The sequence below is a fragment of the Neoarius graeffei genome, chromosome 20 (genome assembly GCF_027579695.1).
Source record: "Neoarius graeffei isolate fNeoGra1 chromosome 20, fNeoGra1.pri, whole genome shotgun sequence".
NCBI classification, from domain to species: Eukaryota; Metazoa; Chordata; class Actinopteri; order Siluriformes; family Ariidae; genus Neoarius; species Neoarius graeffei.
In genome coordinates this window covers 9,955,158-9,981,522 of record NC_083588.1, presented here as the reverse complement: position 1 = coordinate 9,981,522, position 26,365 = coordinate 9,955,158, and the positions used below count along the sequence as shown (strand labels likewise).

The following is a 26,365-nucleotide window of genomic DNA, read 5'->3' as shown; positions in this document are numbered from 1 at the left end:
ATCGAAGGATGGGGCATCCATCCTAAGGAAATTACAGAAGTCCTCTGGTTCTTTGAGACGAAGTTCTCTGAGGAGGTTGACGTGACCGTACGTTCGCCGTTTCAAAAATCAGTCTTTCGACCATTTCCGTCGATGCCGAGGCGGTTCATTGTCCAAAGCGAACACAAGTGCTACGGCCACTGCTGCGTCCATGTCAAAGTTTTTGACAGTACTGAATTTTTGATAGAAAAAACATTGAATCGTGTGTGGACATTTTACATCAAAATTTTATCAAAATTTTGATATCAAAATTTTGACGACTTTTTTGAACGTGTATGGGGCCCTTAACCGCTCTGAACCAGGGAGGGCGAAGATGATCACATGCTTCCTCTGAGTCACATGACACAAACCCACCACATCTTTTCGAACTGCTGCTTATGCTGCAGTGAGTGGGCGGAGTAACACACTTGGAAGGAGGTGTTAGTTCTGTATGCATGAACTCGCAGATGTCCATGCTCTTTGTTTTTGCTGCGGCATCATCAGGATTTGAACTTGCACCCTCCCGCTGACTGAGCGAACGCTTTTCTGTTGCGCAACTCTGGAGCAAATTCGTGTGAAAGTGTGTGCGCATGGTGTCCTGCTTTGTGAGGCCAGTGTTCCCAGGATAAGCTTCAGCTCCACAGTGACTCTCGAACCATTAAAATGTTGGTGTGAACGCTCAGGGACGAAAAAAAAACCAACCCAAAACACCCTCGATACTCTCTCTCTCTCTGTATGTAATCCAAACCATGCACAATTGTCCTGCATGTCTCATCTCTAGTATACATGTCGAATTCGTCACATTAACACACAGAGATATTTCTGGTCTTGAAGAAATTTTATTAAGACTTTACATGGGAGCTGGTCTTCCTGTTCGAGTGACACTTTCAGCCTCCTCGACAATGGAAAAACGGCCAAAGGACACACCTTTCTCTCCATTATAATTACAATTGATATTTATCTCGGAGTTTGAAAAATAAATATTTGAATTTTGCATAAACAGACACTCTTTTTGTTGTCTGACACAAATTTACTGTCTCTGCATCCAGATTGAACAGGCAAGTCCGTAAAATGAATCAGTGATGCAACATGAACTGATGAATTCATAGTCAGGCAGTTTGTGTTTCTTTAATGGGCCATAAAAAAACAAACAAAAAAAATTATGGTCGTGGAACAAATCATAAAACCATCGGTTTGTGTAAGCAACAGAAACTTTCATTCACTCTGATCATGAAAGCTTTCTTCACTTAATTATTCATTGTAAAAGGAGTTTTTAAAGGACACAACGAGTGGATGTGAGGGTTTAAAAACTTGAAGAGGAAAAAAAAAAAAATCCCTGGGTCAGTTTTCTGTTTCTACACATCATCTGTCTGATCTCTCCTTGGATATTTTGTGAGTCGTCACTCCCCTCAGCTTGTGTTTCAAAGCTCCAAAGATGGACAGAATGAAGGAGGGAAGGACTCTGGACCTCAGCCTTGTCTACCACGCGCCTCCTTTTCCTCCCTTCTTCTTCTTCTGCTGGGTTTTTTTGCGCGTTGCTCCAGGAGCGGCAGGTTTCTGCTGCCGTGGTGGCACGATGTTGGGGTTGGAGCTGGTGCCAGACCCGGGACGAGGGGACGTCGGGGGGCTGCTTGCTGTTTTGCTGGCGTCTCTGAGTTACAGAAAATGGACAGTGAGGAAACGGAGAGTGCAACAAAACGCTGATGAAGCACAGTGGAATTTACATGATTAAAAATGAACAAATGGATTTGATGTCTGGTTCCGACTGAGATTAATTTTACTGGATCGGGCCTTCAGAGGTGCTGAAGTGACTCAGATCAGTCTTACGGTGTAGTGAATTGTTCCTTGTTTCACTCTACTCATGATATCCGCACACCACACATCCCTGCTTTCATGACTCAAGTATGGACATGGTCCAAACCTCACATACACACCATGATCTCTTTTCTCTCAGTGAAACAAGATGTGTTTAAGATTTTAAAAATCTAATATTTTCCACTGCGCTTTGTATTTGTGGCTGCGTTTAAACTCACAGTTCTGCCGTAGCTCCCGCCGTCGCTCCCTGAGTTCCTCTTCCCACCTGCTCCTTCTTCTTGCCCTTCTTCCTGCCGCGGTAATATGCTCGCTCTCGCATCGGCAGCCAGCGCTCGGGGTCAGGGGTCGATTTCGGGTCGTAGTTCTTGGGGAGTTTCCCTGTGAAAAGAAAAACGCAACATCGATACTGAACTCACCCTTTACAATCAATCCATAAACACCGAACAATTCTGATATACGACATGGAAACGTACCTTTCTTCTTTTTCTTCTTCTTCTTGACGTCCACTTGGCTAAAACAAATTTGAAAATCAATTCAGTTTAACTCAATATTTTGTCAACAATAACAAATGCCTGTTTGCGGCAGTATCTGAAAGATCACACTACGTACCCCTGCTCCTTCGGCGGGTTTTCCCCGACAACCTTGAGGGCTTTCTTTCTGACGTTTGTGGCTCCGTGAGAGTTCTCCAGCTCGTCCACGTCGATATTAAAGGACATGGTGTCAGGAGACGGCAAATGCTTGCTAAGCCTGAGAGACAAAGCAGTTCAGGAAAACCTGAGTGCACACTTGGAATTTAAAAACAAATAAAAAAAACAAAAAAACCCAGACCTTGAGAAAGACAAAAATATCACAAGACATACGATATGTATAATAATATGAGGTGAGATTATAGAGAAAAATATTTTTAGTGACCTTTAATAAATTGAGCTTCAGAGACATGGTGTCTCATGTCTCTATAACAGTGTTTCCCAACCTTTCTTGAGCCACGGCACATATTTTACATTGGAAAAATCCCACGGCACACCACCAAACAAAATTGTCACAAAAAGTATATGTAATGAAATATAATGACCATCTAGTCTCAATTTACTCACAATTTACTTACTCAGGTGTGAAACCTGGGCCTGTTTAGCTGAACACAAAGCTGATAAACTCGCAGGAATTGAAGAAAGACACACATGAAGATCTTCCTCAACAGCTCTGAGTCACTCTCCGTTTTAAGTTTTTATAGCAGTCATGCTTGAAAAGCCCAGCTCGCATAGATAGGTTGTGGAAAATCACTTTTTTTGCTTTCTTCTGACCTCTACTCATACTAGGGCCTTCATCTGCGTCAGAATTTTCTCCAGGACCCAGTTTGGATTGTGTACTTTTTCTTTTCAAATATTTATCCATCGCTATCACCGCTGTCACACCCGAAGCATTACTAATTCTATTGTTTGAATGGCAACAGGTAGATACACAGGTTAATTAGCTACCTGCTGCCATCTAGTGGAAGAGTATTTAATTGTTCTGCCTGTCACTATATGTCGCTGGCATAGACGAACAAAGACAAATTATTTGCAGTAAATAAATAATAATTTTCGGAACAATTAAGTGAAATTGGATAATTTCCCACGGTACACCTGATGATCTCTCATGGCACACTAATGTGCCGCGGCACAGTGGTTGGGAAACACTGCTCTATAAGATGAACAATGTTGTTTTGGGTTACACCGTTTTATCCTATGAAGCTATCCTAAGTGTGTCTACGTACAGAGATAGAACAGAAGATGCCCCCGACTGTGAAATGAGATAACAGGGGAACATCTGATGCGCCAGTTCTGCAAAACTGTATAAAACAGGGTGCATGAAAAAAGAGAATGCTTCTCTGGGTGGAACGTTTTTTCTTTTTGAAACCCTTTCACTGGGAAGCCTGCTTTTGCAAAGGTATAATAAACCCAGTTCTGTCTGCTTTTCCCTGACAAGTCTCGAGATTATTACGCTTCTCCACCACAGCCATTAAAAAAGTTCCAACACTGTTCCTGGTGTCAACGAACAGGATCCAAGTATGCACGTCCAGCAGGAGCAAGCAGTCACTCTCATGAATTGGTTATACCACGTGATGTCATCAGCGGGACCCGTGTTTTTTTTTTTTTCTGATCATGTGCAGGTGTGCATTTGCAATTTTAATTAGGACCAGAGAGTAAAACATCAAATTCCATGCCATGCATGTTTCAAGAGGGGCAGGACGTCACTGGAGGACGACGCTGTGCCCCTCTTGACGCGCCACGACAAACAAAAACACCTCACCGAGCTCATCGCGTCATTGCTTCAGGCAGTGGCATTTGACGTTTGCTCTCTGGTCCATCTTAAAAATTGGACACGTGCACATGAACGTCGTGACAAAAACCGACGTCCTGATGTTGACGCCGTGACATCACATGACATCCTGACTTGCTGCTCACTCCTGTTGCACGAGCATGACCTTTCTACGCAACATTCATAGTCCCAGAACCTTTTGATCGTATCTAGGGTTTGCTCCAAAACTGCCCATGTCAGAATAGCGTTGCAATTCTGAAAAAAAAAAAAAATGGTGAAAGACTGACCGAGTTCGATGCTCGTTTTAATTTCTGATGACAAAAATTTAATCCATTAAAATGGTTTGCCTGATGCTAGAGAGACTCATGTTTATATGCAGCGTCACAGTTTGTCTCAAAGGTGATGCGATCTGCCACCATGCAAGCACGATGATTTCTCTTTCTCTCCCTGAAAATACAATGTCCTTGATGTAAAGCATTATTTGCTCCCTTCCCCACCAGTACTCGTGGCATAAATATTGGTAAGGTGACAATTGGTAAATTGGACATGGTAAGGATACGCTTTGGCCTTGTCCTGATTCACCAGCGAGTAAGCGGAGATGAGCTGCGCCAGTGTGTGCACATCTTTAGGGTTTTGCTTCCACAGCTGCTCCAGGTCACTGATGCATTCTTTCTTTCGGCCATAACGGAGCTTAAAATTCGCCGCTTCACGGACAAGGGAAAGATGTAGCAGAGAGCCGGGCTGGGAAGAGAAGAGAGAAACCTTTTTCTTCATTCTGAAACGTCCAAATCTGAGTCCACAGGCAAGAAACAGGTTCCCCCCCATGCACGAGTTGTTCAATTTCATCAAGGATACAAAACTAGTTTTACTTGACTGAGAAATGATCACATCAAACCAAAGTTGATATTATAATTGCATTATATTTTCACCTAATTTCAGTCTGTCCGTTTGAGATACAACAATCCAATGTGACACAGAGGCCAGAACTGTCAACCGGAGTCCATTGCCATGTCAAATGAACAAGGTTTAAAGATACTGGTTGTTTTACAATCAGGGTACAAAGTTTGTGTCACAGGGGTCCAAAATTCAAATTGATTCAAACTGGTTCTTGTACCAGTTTTTAAGTGAAGGACAAGTTAAAGAACAGATTTCAGGTAATTTTTTGACATAATGTGTATGGTAGTTTTGTGTAATCTGCTATAAGATGGGAAAAACAAATGAAGTGATTCTCGGAGAGGACTTTTTTTTTGACAATTCAGAATCCGCTACTTCCATAGTGCTTTTAAATATAAGGCTGTAAGCTTTGTGTTAGTTGTCTCTAATATTTATGTCCCAATATCTTGACCACATTTTAGGATGAAAATAATCATTTTAGATATATGTTATTCATACCTGCAAACTCATGAGGGTTGAAAAAGGTGACAAACTACCGGTAACCCCCCGGCCCCCTTAAATAGCGCGCGATCAAGGAAAATAAAGGGAAAAGACAACATTTAAAACAAAGACAAGATTTATTCATTTTTAGCTTTGCAATTTTCAGTTTTGCATCTGACACCTCATTACATTACCATTAAGGAAGGAAAAGTATAAAAAGTAAAATTTGAATTTAAAAAAGTAATTTTTGAAGTGTGACACTGGAAACTTTCTTCAGCAGACCAGTTCATCATTTTTTAGACCTTTTGGCCCGAACAAGCTGTTCAAGGGCACGTTTATGCTGCTCTGCCATGTGCCTCTTTCGCGCCATGCTATCCTTCTTCACCACCTCTGCCCTATTACCAGCAGCACTGGTAGATGGCTGGACACCAAATTCAGCCCTCCTTTCCTTCAGTGCTGCCAAATTCATGGTGTGAGAGTGTGTGTGTGTGTGTGTGTGTGTGTGTGTGTGTGTGTGTGTGTAAGAGAGAAAGAGAGTGTGTGTGAGTGAGAGAGAGAATCTCTCTCTCTCACTCACACTCTCACACGCACAACTAACTGGTTCTCTGAATACAACCGAGATCAACACATATTACGTTATAATTTTGACAATCCCACCAATAGTTTCACATAAAAATGATTTCTCTTACCCAAAACACGCGTTTATAGATCCTTATGTTCAACAAAAAATGACTTTATTCAAACTGATTTGACATTTCTTTGTTTTTTTTCAGCCCACAGAAACATCTTCCGTGTCGCGCGTTCGGTTCAAACGTAACAGCCCCGCCCCTTGCGTCTTACGTCATAAAAACGCGACTCACAGACCACCAAATCACAGGTACCAAAAAAACCACCCTAAAGCCTCTTTAAATCGCACTCATCGTAACACAGCTTTCTCCGCATACTAAAAATGTTTTTCCGTCTCCAGATGTAATATAGAGTTCCGGAAAAAAATCAGAAAATATGATTCCGTGAGCTGTTTTCAAGACTCAGTGTCCCGTTCTGCATTGCGTTTGGATGATCTCTGCCATCCTCCTATACACACCCATATTCAAGAAAACCCCGCCTCTATTCAGTTACAATTCGCGGATACTGTCCAGCGTTCTGTAACACTATTGGCTCGTTGGAATGTCATCCAATCAGAGAGACGTTTGAAGTATGAAGAAGGCAGAAATGGTCTGAATGTGGGTGTGAGGAGAAAAGTAGTAGTACATTGAAACCAAATGTTCGGCAACGTAGCCTCGCGCGCACCCCCCCCCCAAAAAAAACCTTCGGATCTACACGATTCACACAAGTGACCTATTTTGGGATCAAAACGGCGAATTTCGCCGAAAGGTAACTAGTTTGCAGGTATGGTTATTTTATATTGAAAAATTAGCTGTCTCGGAGAGGACTTTTTTTTTTTGACACAATTACATACTAATTTGATCAAAATAGTCTGAAAACTTACTGCCATTCAACATTAAAACTTAACTATGTTTCCAATGATATGGAACCAAATATTTGTTTTATGGTATAAAGAATGATTTAAGTGCATCCCTTTTGGAGCCACCTGTGGTCAAAAAAGCACTTTTTCTAAATGACATGAGTAATTTTGCTAAAATATGACACATATTGCCATACATTCACCAAAAATAACGTTATCACCAAATTTTTTTTTGCATGGTAAATAGAGCTATCACAGGGCTACAATAAACAACCAAGTTTATTTAGTCAAGCCTTTTGATATTGAAGATAATAAGTGTTAAATGTGATTTTTAGCTTGCGTACCCTGATTGTAAAACAACCCATACATTTGTGAAAACAATGCATTTTTCCGAGAATCGGAGGAGTGGTCGTGACTGAGTGGACTGGGTATAACGTCAGGTCCTCAGTCTTACCTGTTCTGACTGATAATACTGGATGGCTTGAGTGAAGACATCAATAGCACTGTCAATGTCCTCCTCATGTGTGTACATTGTCACCAGGGCAGAAACCTGTATCACAGACACATGCATATACAACTTCACCCAAAAAAAAAAACCCCTGCCGCATTTGTACTGGAGCACAAAATTGGACTATTTCATCCAGCAGATCGTACCATTCCTTGTTTGTGCTTAAAATCTTCTATTGACCTCAGAATGTCACAGGCTTTAGTCACATGACCTGCAAGATGACAAAAGAATGGTAGAAACATCATAAAGTGCTTCATATGATTGTTTTTCAAAAAAAAAAATCCAACAAAACAAACACACCTTGAGTCAGATAGAGTTGTGCCATGGTCAGTTTGATTCCAGATGCACTTTCCGGATGCTTTTCTGAAAAACACTAGAGAGGGAGCGCGAGACTTACTGGCACTGCAATCTGACAATTATTTTTTAAGCCCATCGTTGGTTGGGTTGAGACAAAATAACACTTAAAAAAATTTAAACAGTTACATGTGATTGACCAATTACACCATTCTCAAAATCAACCAACATTGTGGGTAATTCTGGCAACGAACTGTACTCCCCGTGATTAAAACAGCTTGCCTCGTGTTCTCTAACTCGTTAGGGAGATAACCAAAATGTCCAAAACATTATGTACCATGTCAAGCAGAGGAAAATAAACAAACAAACAGATTTGCTCTCGCGTCAAATGATCGTGTGACACGACTTGTCATTTCAGCAAAATAAAGGACACGACAGTCAATTTATTCCGCCACACGGTGAAATAGAACGCTAGCTGGTCAGACGCATTTTCATTTACTGCCTTTCAAACTGCTCCTGTTGCAACTGTGATGCGCTACCGTTCAAAAGTTTGGGGTCACCCAGACAATTTTGTGTTTTCCATGAAAAGTCACACTTTTATTTACCACCATAAGTTGTAAAATGAATAGAAAATATAGTCAAGACATTTTTCTGGCCATTTAATCGACCCCACAAATGTGATGCTCCAGAAACTCAATCTGCTCAAAGGAAGGTCAGTTTTATAGCTTCTCTAAAGAGCTCAACTGTTTTCAGCTGTGCTAACATGATTGTACAAGGGTTTTCTAATCATCCATTAGCCTTCTGAGGCAATGAGCAAACACATTGTACCATTAGAACACTGGAGTGAGAGTTGCTGGAAATGGGCCTCTATACACCTATGGAGATATTGCACCAAAAACCAGACATTTGCAGCTAGAATAGTCATTTACCACATTAGCAATGTATAGAGTGGATTTCTGATTAGTTTAAAGCAGTGATTCTCAAACTGTGGTACGCGGGCTCCGTTCTAGTGGTACACCAAAGAATCACTTAATTAAATATAAATAAAATTTAAAAAATAAAATAAAACGTGAAATACTATCCATAATATTCGAATGGATGAAAATATCTTATCAACCGATGACAAGAAAATGAAAGGAGATACAAATTAAGTTAATAATTTTACAAAGTTTGCAAGTGCTTCTGGGTAGCCATACTTAGCGTACGTACGCATTCCCGTCGGTTTCGCTGACAGACAGTTATCCGCCATTGGTAGACTAGGCTGTGACGGGAAAAGGTGGAGGTGGCTTTGCTAATTATGACTAGTACGACCAGGGGCGCCGCTAGGGGGGGAAAGTTAGGACGATTCTAAGGGCCTGGCACTGACAGGGGGGAAATGGGCCTCTATACACCTATGGAGATATTGCACCAAAAACCAGACATTTGCAGCTAGAATAGTCATTTACCACATTAGCAATGTATAGAGTGGATTTCTGATTAGTTTAAAGTGATCTTCATTGAAAAGAACAGTGATTTTCTTTCAAAAATAAGAACATTTCAAAGTGACCCCAAACTTTTGAACGGTAGTGTATATTTGCAACCTTTGTTTTCGAAGGTGAAGTGAAAAAATGTTTGAGCGCAGAGAGACATGGTGATGTGATGCATGCATTTGTACCTGCAGCAGCTCCAAGGCCTTGCCGTGCTGTTTCTCTCGACAGAGCTGAGCCACCTGGATGAGAACTGGCCGTGGGTGTCCAGGGTTCTGTGACTGCAGAGCTGCTGACAACTTTCTGCACTGATCAGCCTACAAAAAAAAAACCCCGCACAACAGCCACAATTACAGATAATTACTGTGATAATTATAATAAATCATCACTATTTTTGTTTCTGTAGGTGTATGAAAAGACGTGGTGCGCATTGTGGGCAGACATGACCTGAAGGTTAGAGAAACGGCCTTGGGCCCAAAGGGTCTCCGGTTCGATTCCTGGAACCGGCAGGAAAAACGTGACGGGAGTTGACTGAATGAATAGCAGGCTTTTGTCTAAACCGGGGAACAGGGGCGCTGCGCCCTCTTACTCTCGGTGTGCACCCCCTTACCGAAATGCCGATTGAACCCCAAGTCACACTTAGGCCATGCACTTATATGCTACTGCACAACATGCAATCTTTCTCAAAATGATCGTTTCTCCGTGAAAACATCCCAGCAACACCACGTGACAATAGCCTGGGCCCGCCCATACTAAGCGTGACGCAACACGAGGGCCTGTTCCGAGCTTAGTCTGGCCAGGCAGGCTATCTACAGCATTTCCAAGCTCCCGAAAAATCGGGAACCAATCAACTTTGAGCATCTCCAACGGCCCTGGGTAGAGGCATGTTCAAGGCAGTGACGTAGTAGAACTGCGACGGGAAGCCATAGATTGTTTACAGAATCTATGCCGGAAGCGCTTCATTCACATCACGAACATGGAGCAGCGGCAAGCCTTTAACACAGCGGTAGATGCTGTATTGAAAGCATTCAACGGGAAGTTCTCATTGAAAACGGAGCAAAGAGCAGCCCTGGAGGTATTTATTGAAAGGAAGGACGTTTTCGCCTTGCTCCCGACCAGCTTCGGTAAGAGTTTAATCTACCAGTTAGCCCCGTCGCGTCGCATACGTCAGAGGAAAGAGTGATGCGATTGGTTTAAGCTTCATCACAGCCTTTTCTGGCTTCGACCAGTAGCAAACTGAGGCATTTCAGGGAGGCGGGTCAACCATGGGATCTGGGAAACGGTTTGGCTTAATAGCTTGGCCAGACCAAATGCTCGCAGAGCTTTGAAGTCGCGTTAGCCAGGCTAATGTGACAATGTGTCTGATCATCAAATACGTTATAATTACTCCAAAAATATTCCAATCATAGTAGATACACTGCCAGACGGTGCAAAAACAATCCGAATTGGCGTTTTCCAGACTGAGGCGCCATGTTGTTTAGTTGTTTACTTGTTGCGGCTGCTCTCGCAAGATTTGACATGGGTTACATACAAGGTCAGCTGACTTGTAGAGCGAGATTTCTCGAGACTGAATGACCTTTCACCCACCGGCGTGGGAGCTTTTGACAGAAGTAGTTCGCGAGTTGTTTTTGTTGACACTTCGGCATTTAAAGATGTCATCCTGCGGCACGAAACGGAAGAAAGCCAAAGACTGTCCGGGGCAAAAGAAGATTACTTCTTTCTTTTTCAATGTTGACAGACAATGTTACAATTTCCCTCTCAGATAGCCTCAGAATGTCCCATTGTAGCCTCAATTTTTCAAAGGCTTCGCATGGCGGGGGGGGACAGACAACCGGCACCATCCCCCTGCCCCCCATCGCTTTGCTCCCTCACCATGGTGAGCGCCCTCATACTAAATTTTTCTAGAAAAAACCCTGAATAGCACTTTCCCCTTCCTCTGCATCATGGCTGAAGTGCCCTTGAGCAAGGCACCTAACCCCCGACTGCTCCCCGGGTACTGGAGTGCAGCTGCCCACTGCTCTGGGTGTGTGTGTGTGCTCATGTGTGTTCAGAGGGGTTCAATGCAGAGGAGGAATTTCATTGTGCTCGAGTGTACATGTGACAAAGGCTTCTTGTGCGCTCAATGGGACACTGAAACACCTGCTGAAAGCTGATTGTCTGGCAACGGCCATCTCCCCCCCCAATAAGCCCTACATCCTTCGAAAACCACTTACAAATTAGCACAAGATGCCACACACACACACACACACACACTAAACGTCAGCTTCAGGAAACCATCGTTCCTGAGAAATAACTCTTTCGACTTCTTCATCCTGGATGTAATTTAGCAGCTCCAACACTGGCCCCATCTTCTATCCCAGTACAGGAAGTTTAAACCCCACTCCTATCAATTGAAAATTCAAGCGTTTTATCTGCACGTCACTTTGAGTCGTGTCAACACAGTGTGTGTACCTGGTTCGTATACATTGCCAGCAGTGCTTTGTTAAACTCGATGGCTTGCAGCTGCTTCTTGGCCAGTTTGTGTTCCACGCCCTCTGCGCTCATCAGCTTCACCTTCTTCTTGGAGTCGAACACGTTTTGGTCCTGTCGGATCACAGAGAACACACAGAAGCCATGAGTCTGACAATATCGTGATGGCGTCCAGACACGAACGGCGTTTAAATAAGACGTGTTTGTGCTTCGTTGTTTTCTGCAAAAAGGTTGATACTTTTGAGAAAGTTCTTCTCTCAAAGCCAGAGCGACAATATGGAGAACACTGGGAAACTCGAGAACCCACACGCACAGCCACAGGAGTGCATAATTAAACATCTCAGACGTATTACCTTGTTGATGGTGATGATGTTATTGGCAGTGACTGCTAGCAGACCCACATCAGATGGCCTGAGGAGGAGGAGAGTTATCACAACGGTTATAAAAACCGGCTTTTTGATGTTCATGTTTTGTTTGATTTATTTATTTATCTTTTAAATATACCATAGCATTCTTAGAATTACTGATTCTGATTGGTTACAACACAACGGCTAAATTGTTGTGGTGTAAAAACACTTCAAGAAATGCTGCTTCCCAGCAGCATGACCCCAGGGGCGCAGACATGTTTTTTGAACTGGGGGGGACAAAGCTGCCAGCAAACCAACCCCCCCCCCACGTGCTGACTTTCTAACTATGCCTGTGTGTTGCGTGAGCGGCAGTCAGTCAACAACTCTTTGCAAAGTTTCCTTATGAAACAATATGCTCGCTGAAATTATGGCAGGGAACGTCAGATTAAACATTAAAACTGCCTTCTGAGCACTGTATCTACAGGCTACCACCGAAAGAAGGAGGCTACCAGAAAGGCATCTCTACTCCGTACGATTTTACTTTCACTACGACATTACTTTGAACAGACTATCAAAAAATTGCAAGGTGATATGATAAAGTAAGGCACAGTTTACTTACACTCTTTGTTTTTTGAAAAAACGATGCAATCGTTTTCTGCCTTTTCGGTTTGGCACCCTTCATCATGCCATGTTGGGGTCCTGAACTAGGAGCTGTCCCCGATATGCCTGTCAAACTTGTTGTGGGTAACCATAGCAACCAAGCTCGAGCTCGCAACCTGTGCAGTCTGTGCAGTTCAACCAACCGAATATCAGTCTTTGTTTTGTTTTATGTGAGTTGTTGCAACTATGTATGTACTGCTGTGCACCTCAATAAACCGAATGGTAATTAGTCTTTTGATTTTTCCGTGAGGTTTGCCTTATGCAAAGAAAGACAGCATAGACGTTTTTTCCTCCCTATAAGTGGGGGGGACCGAACGAGGTGAATTTAAATCTGGGTGGCACGAATCCCACCCGTCCAACCCTCTATCTGCGCCCGTGCATGACCCGTTACATAAATAAGCCTCTTCAAAACAGTGAGGATGCATCTTCCTTTAAAAACGAAAACCGCTCAACAGTTCGTGTCCTTACTTCAGTTTGATGACTTGGTTATAAAGCTGCAGTGCGTCTTCTGTCCTGCCTTGGAGCTGCATGATGTAGGCCATCTGAGAGTGGATCACTGCCAGCTCAGCGTCGACATCCTCCTCCGTCACGTCCTGCGCAACACACAGTTACCGGTAAATCCAAACCACACATCCGTAACGTTCTTATCCATCATATGTTTTCCATTTCTTTGGGGTGCACTTGGAACTTCAACAGGCTTAGAACAGATTCTACCTTAAAATTGTGTTGTAAATTGTCTTGGATTCAAGCGTGAAAAGCCAAATGAAGAACCGCAAAATGGGGAAAAAAAAGTGCTGTGTTTGAAAGGAACATGAAACAAAGAAAAAAAAAAAAAAGAGACACTCACTGAGTCTTCTGCCAGAGAGATCCTGCAGAGCTCTGGAATTCAAGAAAAGACAGAATCAGACAGGGGAGAGGAAAAAAAATAATCACCATAATCAAATCCATAGTCTTACAAGGCCTTGAACAGAGACATTCCAGTTATTCTCGCCACATTCACTGGATATGAGCAACTGTGCGTTACTCTACTGCTAGGCTATCAGCTCATATACCTTGAGAAAATGGTGCAGCGTGTTGCTGAACCAACCGAGGACGAGATAAAAACTACTTGAAAGCAAACCCCCCCCCCCAAAAAAAGCAACAAACTTTGCAAGAAAAGTATTTGATGATAAGAACACATTTTTTTTTCAAGAATTATTATAGCATTTTTCATAAACTGCGACTATCGTTTCGCCGCTTTGTGTACATTCCAAGCGGAAATGACTGTCAGATGTTTTGTATCTTGTTTTTATTGATCCAAATTTCAAAAAGAAAAATGCTCCGTTTATCAAAATCCAGCGAACGTGGAGAGAAACAGTCATTCCACTCAATTTCATCGTACATGGCTTACACGCCGTGATCAGCTCCTGCACGACTCAATTTTGTGGAATAACTGTGAAACGTACACCTTGTAGAACTTTCTTCAAGTGTCATGAATGTGCTCTTAAGCATCCAAGATGGTGCCGCAGACGGCTGCCATGGGACTTTGCTCTCTCGTACTTTCTATGTTTTTGTGTAATTGTTGTGTTAATTCTTCTCCGTGCTTCATGGAATGCTGCGCTGAGGGTTTTTTTAATGCCCACGCATTCCGGTCCTGATAGGAGCGAAATGTGTGAGTGTTTTTTCCTCTCATCTCTCAGCCTCTCCCTTCCTGACAAGCCTCTCTCCTGCTTTGCTTCTGCGGACTCGTCTTGTCTGAGAGACCCTTCCTGCACTGTTCTCCGAATCGAAATTATGGATTTGATCAACTGGTCACTTCACGCAATTGACACACGACCTGGGTTCAGGGGAACCTGCCTGTCCTGCTGGAACGTTTACAGCCGGATACACCATGGATGCCTGGGAGAAGTGGCATGTGGTGTGCTTGGCGATGCTGATTGGACTTGGCATTGCCCTGGTGTATCGAGGAAATCAGATAACGGTGGCAGCTGTTCAAAGCCCCACAAAGCTGCCCGACATGATTGAGGTGGTGGGCAGAGCTGTTGGCACTCAGACTGTGGCTGTTAGAACTTGAGTCGCAACATTGATAACATCATGGAGAAGTTGATGGCTTTGCAGAGAGAAATGGATCATTTTGGTGGCCAGAATGGACAAGCGGGTTAAGCGAAAAAGGACACGTCTACCCATCTTAAGTCTAAACAAATTCCAATCTTATCTTGGCTCTCCCAGCCAGCACTGCCTTCAAGGCCGTCACTGTAGAAACGCAATTCTCCCCCTGGAGTTCACTGCAGTGAGACTCTCTCTGTGTGTGTGGTTTTTTTTCTTTTTTTTCTATACTTTCTGTCTGTACTATGAAAGCTAAGTCAAACCGGAGTCAAATTCCTCGTGTGTGTAACATACCTGGCAATAAAGTGCTTCTGATTCTGATTAATAAAAAAAAAAAAGCGATAATCCACGGGATGTGGGGGGGGGGGCAAAAAAAGTGGACAGGAACAATATCAGTCAGACACTCAGGATAAACATGGGATGCTCTCTTCTATCTTTTCTCTTTATAAAACAAGTATACATTATAAATGTTTTCTAAAGGCTCACGAATGCGACTGATACAACACATTATATGGATGTGTCATATTGTGCTGTATAAGAAACGAATTATATATATAAAAAGTCAACTTAATATTTACAAATACTGACACCTGAAAATACACAGGAAAAAAGTGTGTTATGAAGAATCTTTATCCTTCCAAAACCCGAATCTCATCACATGCATGAAACCCATCACTGCTGGAGGGTCAGAGCAGAGACTTTTCTCTTTCAGTGCACCACTATAAAGGCCTCAGTGATGAGCTGAGATGTGAAAGTCTGCACTGTGTGGTCCTCCAGCTCTGGAGTCCGACACCCTGTTCGAAATTAAATCACATGACCCACGTGACCCCTGACCTTCAGCTTCTTGAAGTTTTTTCATCGCTTGAGCGAGCTGGCCTCCACCGATCAGACTGCATGCTGTGTTGTAGCAAAGCTCATACGTGCTCTCGGGCAGCCCCAGGTCCTCCTGCACACAGTGACCAAGGGAGGAAAGTCAAGTGCAAGTGAAAGTACAGCCATCACTGCTGATTTTTAAAATGCATTGTGACCTCAAAGTCCTCTTGCTTGTGTGTTTTGAGTTTTGACTCATGTGATGTGAAGGATTCTAACTGGTACATGTGTGTGTTGTCATGCTCTCAAAATTGCAGGTGTTTGGACTCACAGGTGTTGCTCTTTCCCAGGTGCTCCGTGCAGCCTGCACTGCGGCGAGGTTCGTCTTTCTCTCCTCCTCGTATTCATCTTGGGAGTTTCTGATCAGGTCTTTATACACAACTTCACACTCGGTGTACCGCTCCAGCCTGTAGAGCTACACACACACACACACACAGTGAGCACTAAATTATTGACTCATTTTCCTCGTTTGTGCCCCATGAACTTCGAGCGAACCTGTCTGAACAAAAAGTGACTTTGAATCTTAACCATGTTGCGTAATTACAAACCGGTCGTTATCGCATACTCGACGCATTTCCAAGCCTGTCAGGACGTACCCAAGGCTGCAATTTTATCGTGCGAGAGTACAAGCGTTCTCACCACTTGGCCGTAGAGCTCTTTGAGTTTGTCGGTCTGTTCGGAGATTCCCTCGATGGTCTTCAGTGCGCTCTCCACTCGGTTCAGCCGGTACTCGCAGTATGCCTTCTCGAACCCGATCATGTCACTGTGTACATATGGGGGGGGTTTAAAAAAAAAAAAAAGAGGCGTGATAAAATCTTTCAGTGCTGCTGAATTTTTGCCCACAACAACGCCAACATACAGTAATTGGTTCACTTCCTGCCGTTAAGTCAATTCAGGATCAGGTGGTTTGCCTCCTGTAATCTAACCCCGCAAGGGATCACCAGAGCTCCAGCTGGAACAATGACGACATGCTGTTTACCTTGTGAGCGACTTGGTGTGGGTGTTGATGACATTGAGAGCCTCCTTGAAACCGCCAGTCTGGATGAGACACACGATTTTACAGCGGAGTGCTGTCACGTCATCCTTATTCTCATGAAGAACTGGAGAGGGGAAAAAAAAAAAACACAAACCGTGAAGAACTGAAGTAGCACTGATCCTCTGTGAAAGAAAAGGAAAATCCATTCGTCTTTATCAGGAGCACGTGATACGATATCCAGGGCTCGACATTAAGGACTGCCCGAATGCCCGGGGCAAGTAAAACATGCATTCGGGCAAGTTGGAATGAGCACATATTACGAACGAGCACCACAAAAATTAGGCTTTTTGATCTTTTATTTAAGTTCCTAAAAGCGTCCCTCACGACGTATCCGCCATTACGTCTTGGTTCTTTTCTTGGTCTCTGTTTCATTTACTGCTTTGCTAGTTATTTTCTATACCCCCGCTGTTGTAGTATGGTACGCGTACTGCTGATAGACCCCTTGTACATGACGTCACGCACCACGTAATAATTACAGCTGGGGTCAGACAGACTCCGTCTTTCATGTAAGCAAGGCTTAATCTGTCTTCAATATGGTTAATTTTTGTGCCGTTTTTGCTTGTTCAAACAGAGAAATGGATAAAAGGCGTTACCGTCTCCCCACTATCAAGAAAAATGGTAACAAATAGAAGCAAATGCTTCCAGAACAACCAGGAAATGAGCGGTTAAAGAACATGGAGAGGACCTCAGCCTGAAAACGCCAGAGAAATTCACGATTATATTTAAAATGTATTTTACAAAAACAGAAAGTCAGAAGTGAGGACGGAAGAGTTTGCTTCAGAATCTCGTTTTTATTTTTATTTTTTCAGCTTGCATTTGAGTTAGCGCCTTCATGAAAGTGTTTGATTTTCTAAAAGGTGAAGCCGCTTCATTATTCAACACAGAAAACCCAGACTGGTTTCAAACAACTCGGGCATAAAAAACTCAAAGAGCGACATGCGCGATAAATCCTGAAAGAACAGAACAGATTAAGAGCAGAGAGAGCTGGAGCTTTGTTTCTGTTATCAGAGGAACACAGTCCTGTGCAAAATATCTTTTTTTTTTTATCATATCATCCACCTCCAGATAGATATAGAAAAGCACTCGGAGAGTGCAGACCTTCGCCAAGAATCCTTTAAAAAAATCCGGGATCCAGAAGGTGATCCGGATCAGCGCCAAAATTTAATGGATTGTTACTTGTGCCCAGTCACACCTCTGGAAAAAATTTCAGAGCAATCCCAGGCTTTCGTCTAAACAGGGGAACAGGGGCGCTGCGCCCTCTTACCCTCGGCGTGCGCCCCCTTACCGACTCCGTGAAAACATCCCAGCAACACTACGTGACAATGTGTCTGATCATCAAATACGTTATAATTGCTCCAAAAATATTCCAATCATAGTAGATACACCGCCAGACGGTGCAAAAACAATCCGAATTGGCGTTTTCCAGACTGAGGCGCCATGTTGTTTAGTTGTTTACTTGTCGCGGCTGCTCTCGCGAGATTTGACATGGGTTGCATACAAGGTCAGCTGACTTGTAGAGCAAGATTTCTCGAGACTGAATGACCTTTCACCCACCGGCACGGGAGTTTTTGACAGAAGTAGTTCGCGAGTTGTTTTTGTTGACACTTGGGCATTTAAAGATGTCATCCCGCGGCACGAAACGGAAGAAAGCCAAAGACTGTCCAGGACAGAAGAAGATTACTTCTTTCTTTTTCAATGTTGACAGACAATTTGTTACAATTTCCCTCTCAGATAGCCTCAGAATGTCCCATTGGAGCATTTTTCAAAGGCTTTGCACAGTGGGGGGGACAACCGGCACAACCCCCCGCTTCGCTCCCTCGCCATGGTGAGCGCCCTCATACTAAATTTTTCTAGAAAAAACCCTGAATCCCGTTCATAACTTTTTCCGTAATGTTGCTAACAGACAAACCAACAAACAAACCAATGCTACCGAAAACATAACCTCCTTGGCAGAGGTTAAAAAAAAAAAAAACGGCTGCACTAATTCAGTTACAGGTTGCCAGATCTGTATAAAAACACCCACAACCTCCACACTAAACTATAATTTTAAACTCTAACATTACCCTGTCTGTCATGATGCAGCGCATTTTTTTTTAAAACCTAGAGGTGGATGATAACAAAAAAAACAATATAGAAATATTCTCAAACACAGTCCTATTCAAAAGTCTTGGCACCCTATTTTCTTCATACAAACTTTGTTAAAAATTTATATTTTATGATTTCTACATTATCGAGTCATGAACCTACAGTCTCAGAGTTCTACACAAACACACTGAACTTGACAACAGCTGCATGCATGTGAAATGGAAATAAACTGACTAAGGCAGGAAAAACTATTTTGGATAAAATTGTTTTTATGTCCGTTACAAGGAAAAAGTAACCAATAACCAAACTTAATAATAAACTTAACCAATAACCAAACTTGAACTCAATGTGTGATCTTCATTTTATGTTGCAATTCACAACCATTCTATGGTTTTCCTCAAAAAAAAAAAGTAGTACTTGCAAAATAGGGGGCAAGTGGAAATTTGTCCCCCAAGGGCAAGTGGGTTTAAAAGTTAACGTCGAGCCCTGATATCCATCTTCATCTTGGGTTTAAACTTCTTTCATGGACATGATGGTCTATTTTCACATCTCCTTTAAATCTCAAGGATGAAACGTAACCAAAACCAGTAGCACTGTGAGAGCACAGTGGAGCAGTGGTCATCACTGTCACCTCACAGCAAGAAGGTTCCAGGTTTGAACCTCACGGCCGACAAGGGGCTTTCGGTGTGGAATTTGCATGTTCTCCCCATGTCTGTGTGGGTTTCCTCCAGAGTCCAAAGACATGCAGGTTAGATAAAATATCCAGTCACTGGGGTTGCACAAGCCAGTATGTACTTAGTGCCAGTCCCAAGCCCGGATGGACAGGGGAGGGTTGCGTCAGGAAGGGCATCTGGTGTAAAACCGATGCCAAATCAAATACGCAGAACAGATCTGCTGTGGCGACCCCAAACGGGAGCAGCCAGAAGAAGAAAACCAGTAGCAAATCAGACCAGCCTTTATCAGTTCCAAGCATGCCAAACATACATTTCGACCACTACAACTCCTCACTCACAACTTCAGTTCCTTTCAGCAATTATTTCCCATCTAATATTTGATGCAGACAAGTTGAAGATACCACTGTTTGAACCTATAACCTCTTGTTATGCAGAAATAGATTACAAAGAAATTAAAATAATAAAGCTGGTAAAGCCAGTATCTCACTGGGCTGCGACAACCTGTGACTAGTTGGAGACACAACAATTGCGATAAAATATGCGAATTAGCAAACAATTTTCACTTGGAATCACACTGAATTGATATTCGCATATTTCACCGCAATTGTTGTGTCTCCAACTAGTCGCAGGCTGTCGCAGCCCGGCTTTCCCTCGGCAGGAAGGGAAGTAGAGGAAGCCTCACGGAAACCGACTTGAGAAGGGTTCGCGACGGCTTTGCGACGCGTTTGCAGCTATTTTGAGAGAAATTTTGTCGCACAAATTTTTTGAACACGTTCAGAATTTCAGCGACGAAGGAGCGACACTTTGCGACTCATGCGAGGAAATTGAGAAGCCCGGCGAATGTTTCAAGACACTTTTGAAACTCTCTCGCGAATGACGTTCGCAAGCTGTCGCAGCCCAGTGAGATACTGGCTTAACAGAGACAAACTACAAGCGATAGGGGTTGTTTTACAATCAGGGTACGCAAGCTAAAAATCACATTTAACACTTATTACTATCTTCAATATCAAAAGGCTTGACTAAATAAACTTGGTTGTTTATTGTAGCCCTGTGATAGCTCTATTTACTATGCAAAAAAAAAATTTGGTGATAACGTTATTTTTGGTGAATGTATGGCAATATGTGTCATATTTAGCACAATTACTCGTGTCATTTAGAAAAAGTGCTTTTTTGGAGCAGGTAGCTCCAAAAGGGATGCACTTACATCATTCTTTATACCATAAAACAAATATTTGGTTCCATATCATTGGAAACATAGTTAAGTTTTAATGTTGAATGCCAGTAAGTTTTCAGACTATTTTGATCAAATTAGTATGTAATTGTGTAAAAAAAAAAAAAACCATCCTCTCCAAGACAGCTAATTTTTCAATATAAAATAACATATCTAAAATGATTATTTTCATCCTAAAATGTGGTCAAGATATTGGGACATAAATATTAGAGACAACTAACACAAAGCTTACAGCCTTATATTTAAAAGCACTATGGAAGTAGCGGATTCTGAATTGTCAAAAAAAAGTCCTCTCTGAGAATCACTTCATTTGTTTTTCCCATCTTATAGCAGATTACACAAAACTACCATACACATTATGTCAAAAAATTACCTGAAATCTGTTCTTTAACTTGTCCTTCACTTAAAAACTGGTACAAGAACCAGTTTGAATCAATTTGAATTTTGGACCCCTGTGACACAAACTTTGTACCCTGATTGTAAAACAACCCATAACATGTTTCTTCATGTGTCTGTAGGACTCTCTTACCCTGTCCACACTAGGGATTTTGTACCGATACGATACTACTTTCGTACCGCAACACCTGTCCCAGCGGTCTCAAAAGTAGCCGGTCACCGGCGGCAAATCGCCGGCTATGGCTTGTTATGCTGCCGGCTATTGTCAGTCGAGTCACAAAATTTAATATTAAATATTTCTGACAGCAAAAAAAAAGTTGTGAACGTAAATTACATCGACTATGCAGGGGCTTCAAAGTTTGGGAGAATAGCAGGGTACAAATAATTTACAGCAGGGTGCAAAATGGTAAAATGTCTGCCAGCGGCAGACATAATGCACGCAAAGCGTGCAGGGATGGATGGATGGATGGATAGATGCAAGTATGAATTTTTCATGGGGCGGGATGGTTTGGAACAGGCCATCGAAAATTGGGATAACATTTACCCGGGACGGATATTTGAGGCGGGTCGTCTAGCTTAAGCTTGATTAGCGTTGTTACGCACGCCAGTGTTTCCCACAGAAATTTTGGAGACTATGGGGGCAGCCCATGGGGGGGGGTTAAAATTGAGTGGCATGTTAAATATTAAGTTATTACTGAAAAACTCTTGATTAAAAAAACAGACACTGAGAAATGGTCCTATAAACAACTTTACCAATATAAAAGATTACCAGGACTACAAAAATGCAGAAAAATAGGCTTTACTTATCCAAATGCTCCTGTTGGTTCAAAAGTTAAAGTGCAGAGAACCTCACAGCACAACATGAAGTTACCTTAAAATATAATATAAATGCCTCAGCTTTCATGTAAGAAAAAAAAACTATTAATACTAGTACTGTGTGCAGGCAGTCTCTCCTGAAGACTAAATTAAACAATAATTATAAACTAATAAAATAAATGGCTCAGGCTTCATAGAAGAAAAAAAACTATTTGAACAGAATCTCACAGTATGATGCTGAAGCTGCCTAAACAATGGAAAATAAAATACCATTTTGGCAAAAACGCTGGCATCCATTAATTTCTTGTATTAAGTAAAAAAACATGTTTCCAGATACTGCTGACGTTTTACAGCCCAAAATATGTTCAAAACCCGCCAAAATGCACTTAAAACCGCCCAAATTGGGCAGGAAAACGCGCAATCTGGCAACACAGGGGCAGTAATGGCTGCACTCATGTCGAGGATGTAGGGCTGACGGCAAACAATCGATTAATCGTTGGTCGACCAAAAAATTATTCGCCGACCAAAATTCCATTGGTCGATTGGTCGCAGGGAAAAAAAAGCCGCGTCTTGTCAAAGGGCTGAAGGGCTTTCAATTTGACGGGCATGATAAAGGAAGTCGTCCACACCATCGGAGCGCATCTTCTCCAAGGCCAGCTTCATTGTAAGCAAGATGCGGAGTTCACTTCTCCCAGACAATGTGGACAAATTGGTCTTCCTTTCTCACAATTTGAGAAAACTCAGAGCCAAGGAGAAATCACTGTGAGTTTTTATATCATGCAAGGCTACCTCGTGTGTCTGTAAATCTGCACTGTTTCAGTTAGGCTAGACCTATTTATTCGTTTATTTATGTTATTTTAGGCCTATTCATTGAGTTTTTATTTCATCAGGGCTGCCGTTGGTCTGTTTATTTGCACTAAGACTTTCAAAAAAGTGTTTCAGATTTGTCGATTGCCGGTTGTTAATTATTATCTAATTTTAATAATTTTTATTATCTAATTTTAATAATTAATTTTAATATCTTCATTTTCAAAAGAAACGAAAATATATTTTTTTATTAGTTTAAGGCTGTATTTTGTTTTATTTTGTTACAATCATCTTTCATGAACAATGTGTGTGTGGCACGTGTTTTAAATAAATATTCATCAGAATGTTCAGAGTCCGTCAGTCTTTCTGATTATTTTTGTGACACATTCAAACATTTTGTTAGTTACACATCCCTGTACGTCCCCTATTTCAGGCAAGCAGACAACATAACCATTTTAAAATGCCTGCATGGCTGAAAATTGCATGAAGGTTACCCCCGCCGTTAGTGGTAAATGAGCATAGATACGGCAGCCCGGCATTACAGGTAAAGCCTCACAGATGTGCATCCCGGTAAAAATGGGCAGGTTTTTTTTTTTTGGGGGGGGGGGGGGGGGGCGCGATTAGTCGGAGTGAATGCACGACCACTGGTCGACCAAGAAAATCCTTGGTCGGGGACAGCCCTACGAGGATGTAAACACAATCTGGAAACACAGGGGCAGTAATGGCTGCACTCATGTCGAGGATGTAAACACAATCTGGCAACACAGGGCAGTAATGGCTGCACTCGTGTCGAGGATGTAAACAAAGTTGACGCGGCAACGGACATACATGACATAGTGGATGTAATTTACGTTCACAACTTTTTTTGCAGTCAGAAATATTTAATATGAAATTTTGTGACTCGACTGACAATAGCCGGCGGCATAACAAGCCATAGCCGGCGATTTGCCGCCGGTGACCGGCTACTTTTGAGACCGCTGCTGTCATGTATGTCCGTTGCCGCGTCAACTGTGTTTACGTCCTCGACACGAGTGCAGCCATTACTGCCGCCTGTGTTGCCAGATTGGGCGGTTTCCCTCCCAATTTGGGCGGTTTTAAGTGCATTTTGGCGGGTTTTGAACATATTTTGGGCTGTAAAACGTCAGCAGTATCTGGAAACATATTTTTTTACTTAATACAAGAAATTAATGGATGCCAACGTTTTTGTCAAAATGGTATTTTATTTTCCATTGTTTAAGCAGCTTCAGCATCATACTGTGAGATTCTGTTCAAATTGTTTTTTTTCTTCTATGAAGCCTGAGCCATTTATTTTATTAGTTTATAATTGTTTAATTTAGTCTTCAGGAGAGACTGCCTGCACACAGTACTAGTATTAATAGTTTTTTTTTCTTACATGAAAGCTGAGGCATTTATATTATATTTTAAGGTAACTTCATGTTGTGCTGTGAGGTTCTCTGCACTTTAACTTTTGAACCAACAGGTGCATTTGGATAAGTAAAGCCTATTTTTCTGCATTTTTGTAGTCCTGGTAATCTTTTATATTGGTCAAGTTGTTTATAGGACCATTTCTCAGTGTCTGTTTTTTTAATCAATAGTTTTTCAGTAATAACTTAATATTTAACATATCACTCAATTTTAAACAACCCCCGCGCCTCCCCCATGGCTTGCCCCCATAGTCTCCAAAATTTCTGTGGGAAACACTGGCGTGCGTAACAACGCTAATCAAGCTTAAGCTAGACGACCCGCCTCAAATACCTGTCCCAGGTAAATGTTATCCCAATTTTCGATGGCCTGTTCCAAACCATCCCGCCCCATGAAAAATTCGTACTTGCATATCTATCTATCTATCTATCTATCTATCTATCTATCTATCTATCTATCTATCTATCCCTGCACGCTTTGCGTGCATTATGTCTGCCGCTGGCAGACATTTTACCATTTTGCACCCTGCTGTAAATGATTTGTACCCTGCTATTCTCCCAAACTTTGAAGCCCCTGCTGTCCACATTAGCAACTATACCGGTACAGTAGCGGTATAACTGTATCGGTACGAAACCCACAAATGTTTGGGTTTCGTACCGGTACAGTATCGGTATTGTTGCGCTTCGCTGTAGTGTGGACAGATGAAGAGGTTCTGTAGCGATACAAATATAATGCGCAAAGTCACACACCTCAATCGATGCCTTCGCTGAATAAAATAGTGAAGAACGGAGATTCGTTTGTTTCTTTCTTTCTCTCTCTCTCTCTCTCTACTGCCTCGCGCGTTTTATACGATTCCACTGAATAAATGACCACCAGAAATACAGACTGTACACGGACAACAAAAAGCACACACACGTTGTTTCATCCGCCATATTCTCGGAAGGAAGTTACTCGGTAACCACGGAAACATTTCGCGCACGCGCATTTCAACTACCGTGAAAGAAAACCGCAAACATTTCTCGCTAGTGTGGACAGATGCACTAAACTGTACCGGTATACTTTGTATCGATACAGTTATACCACTTTCGTACCGGTATATATGTGAACACAGCATCTGTCTGTGTATGAGATGTTGAAACAGTTTTCTCTGATTTAACGCCAGTGGAAAAACGCAGGGCAATGTCCCCCTGTGACGTCATCACGGGACAGCCGTGAACTTATACTGGGAATAACGGAAATACAAGACCAGCTAGCAAGACAGAAACTGCATCGCTCAACGTATCACGGATTTCTGAATAAAAATATATTTGCTGTAATTCCTGGTGGACTTTCCCCTTAATACAGCACTGTATTCATGAACAAGCCTCAGCTGCTGGCTGCAAAGATTTGGACACGTAATCATTCATTCCCTTCACATTACACTCACTCACTCATTTACAGAAAAAAAAACTAGTTTAGCTTAAACACTTCAGAAACGCACCATTACTATAAAACTATTTTTTTTAATTTATTTTCCGAAGCGAAGCAAAGCAAAATAACCAGCTGAGTCACAACAGAACGTTTACCGGCGGCTCCTGCTGAGCTCTATTAGCTTAGCACACTACATGCTAATAACATGCTAACAAGCTAACAGCTGCCAGAAACCCAAGTGTCAGTCAGAAAATTGAGGGGAAAAAAAAGATTTTCTGATAGTTACTCTTATTGACAGCCTTGAGGGCCCTCGTGAAGTCGCCATTTTGTCCGCAGCGGTTGATTTCCGTCCACAGCGCCGCTACGAACCCCGCGCCGCTCGCCATCTTCACCAACGAGGACCAACTCCGGTGGGTTTACTTTCTCCCGACCACGTTCCCCACCCGTAATAGTACAACCAACACCTCCTTTGCGTTGCGTTTCCTGCGCTGCTGCTCTGTGATTGGCTAACCGTCTGCGTTGGCCAATCTCAGCAAAGAAGGTGGGATTTGTGGAAGGAAGACAGGAAATGACATCACGTTTTTTTCCGGGCACTGGGAAACTTCCATAAAAAAAGTGTCGTGCTTTGAGGAGTCAGTCCGCCCAGAAACTCAATTATTGGCACCCTTTATGAAAATGAGCACAAGTTAATAATACATGCAATCAGCGTTTATATTTCGAGCTCAGTAATTTTTTTGAAAATCTATAGATTTACGACAACACATTTTTTAAATCAACGCATAAAAAAAAAAAAAAAACATCTGCAAAACACTGGTTTTA

The 26,365-nt window shown here is 42.3% G+C and overlaps 1 protein-coding gene across 1 annotated transcript; it reads right to left on the bottom strand.

The window, feature by feature from the left end:
• Window positions 1-837: 837 nt before the first annotated feature.
• Window positions 838-25,984, bottom strand: srp72 (signal recognition particle 72). The gene is made up of 18 exons (XM_060901197.1): window positions 25,833-25,984; window positions 16,649-16,769; window positions 16,309-16,432; window positions 15,941-16,084; window positions 15,634-15,745; window positions 13,562-13,593; window positions 13,183-13,307; window positions 12,061-12,118; window positions 11,690-11,821; window positions 9,427-9,555; window positions 7,779-7,851; window positions 7,625-7,689; window positions 7,425-7,520; window positions 4,691-4,872; window positions 2,443-2,580; window positions 2,307-2,344; window positions 2,052-2,211; window positions 838-1,669 (listed from the first exon to the last, which is right to left on the bottom strand). The coding sequence occupies exons 1-18, from the start codon at window positions 25,930-25,932 to the stop codon at window positions 1,498-1,500; spliced, it is 2,001 nt and encodes a 666-aa protein (XP_060757180.1). The 5' UTR covers window positions 25,933-25,984; the 3' UTR covers window positions 838-1,497.
• Between the last annotated feature and the right edge of the window lie 381 nt (window positions 25,985-26,365).

Bases quoted from the DNA above. Each gene is read 5' to 3' on its own strand.
- srp72 (XM_060901197.1), bottom strand. From the start codon at position 25,932: ATGGCGAGCGGCGCGGGGTTCGTAGCGGCGCTGTGGACGGAAATCAAC. The intron at 2,581-4,690 runs GTATCCTTACCA...TTTGTCTCTCAG, and splicing joins AATCAGGACAAGGCCAAAGC to GCTTAGCAAGCATTTGCCGT. The intron at 2,345-2,442 runs GTACGTAGTGTG...AATTTGTTTTAG, and splicing joins AACCCGCCGAAGGAGCAGGG to CCAAGTGGACGTCAAGAAGA.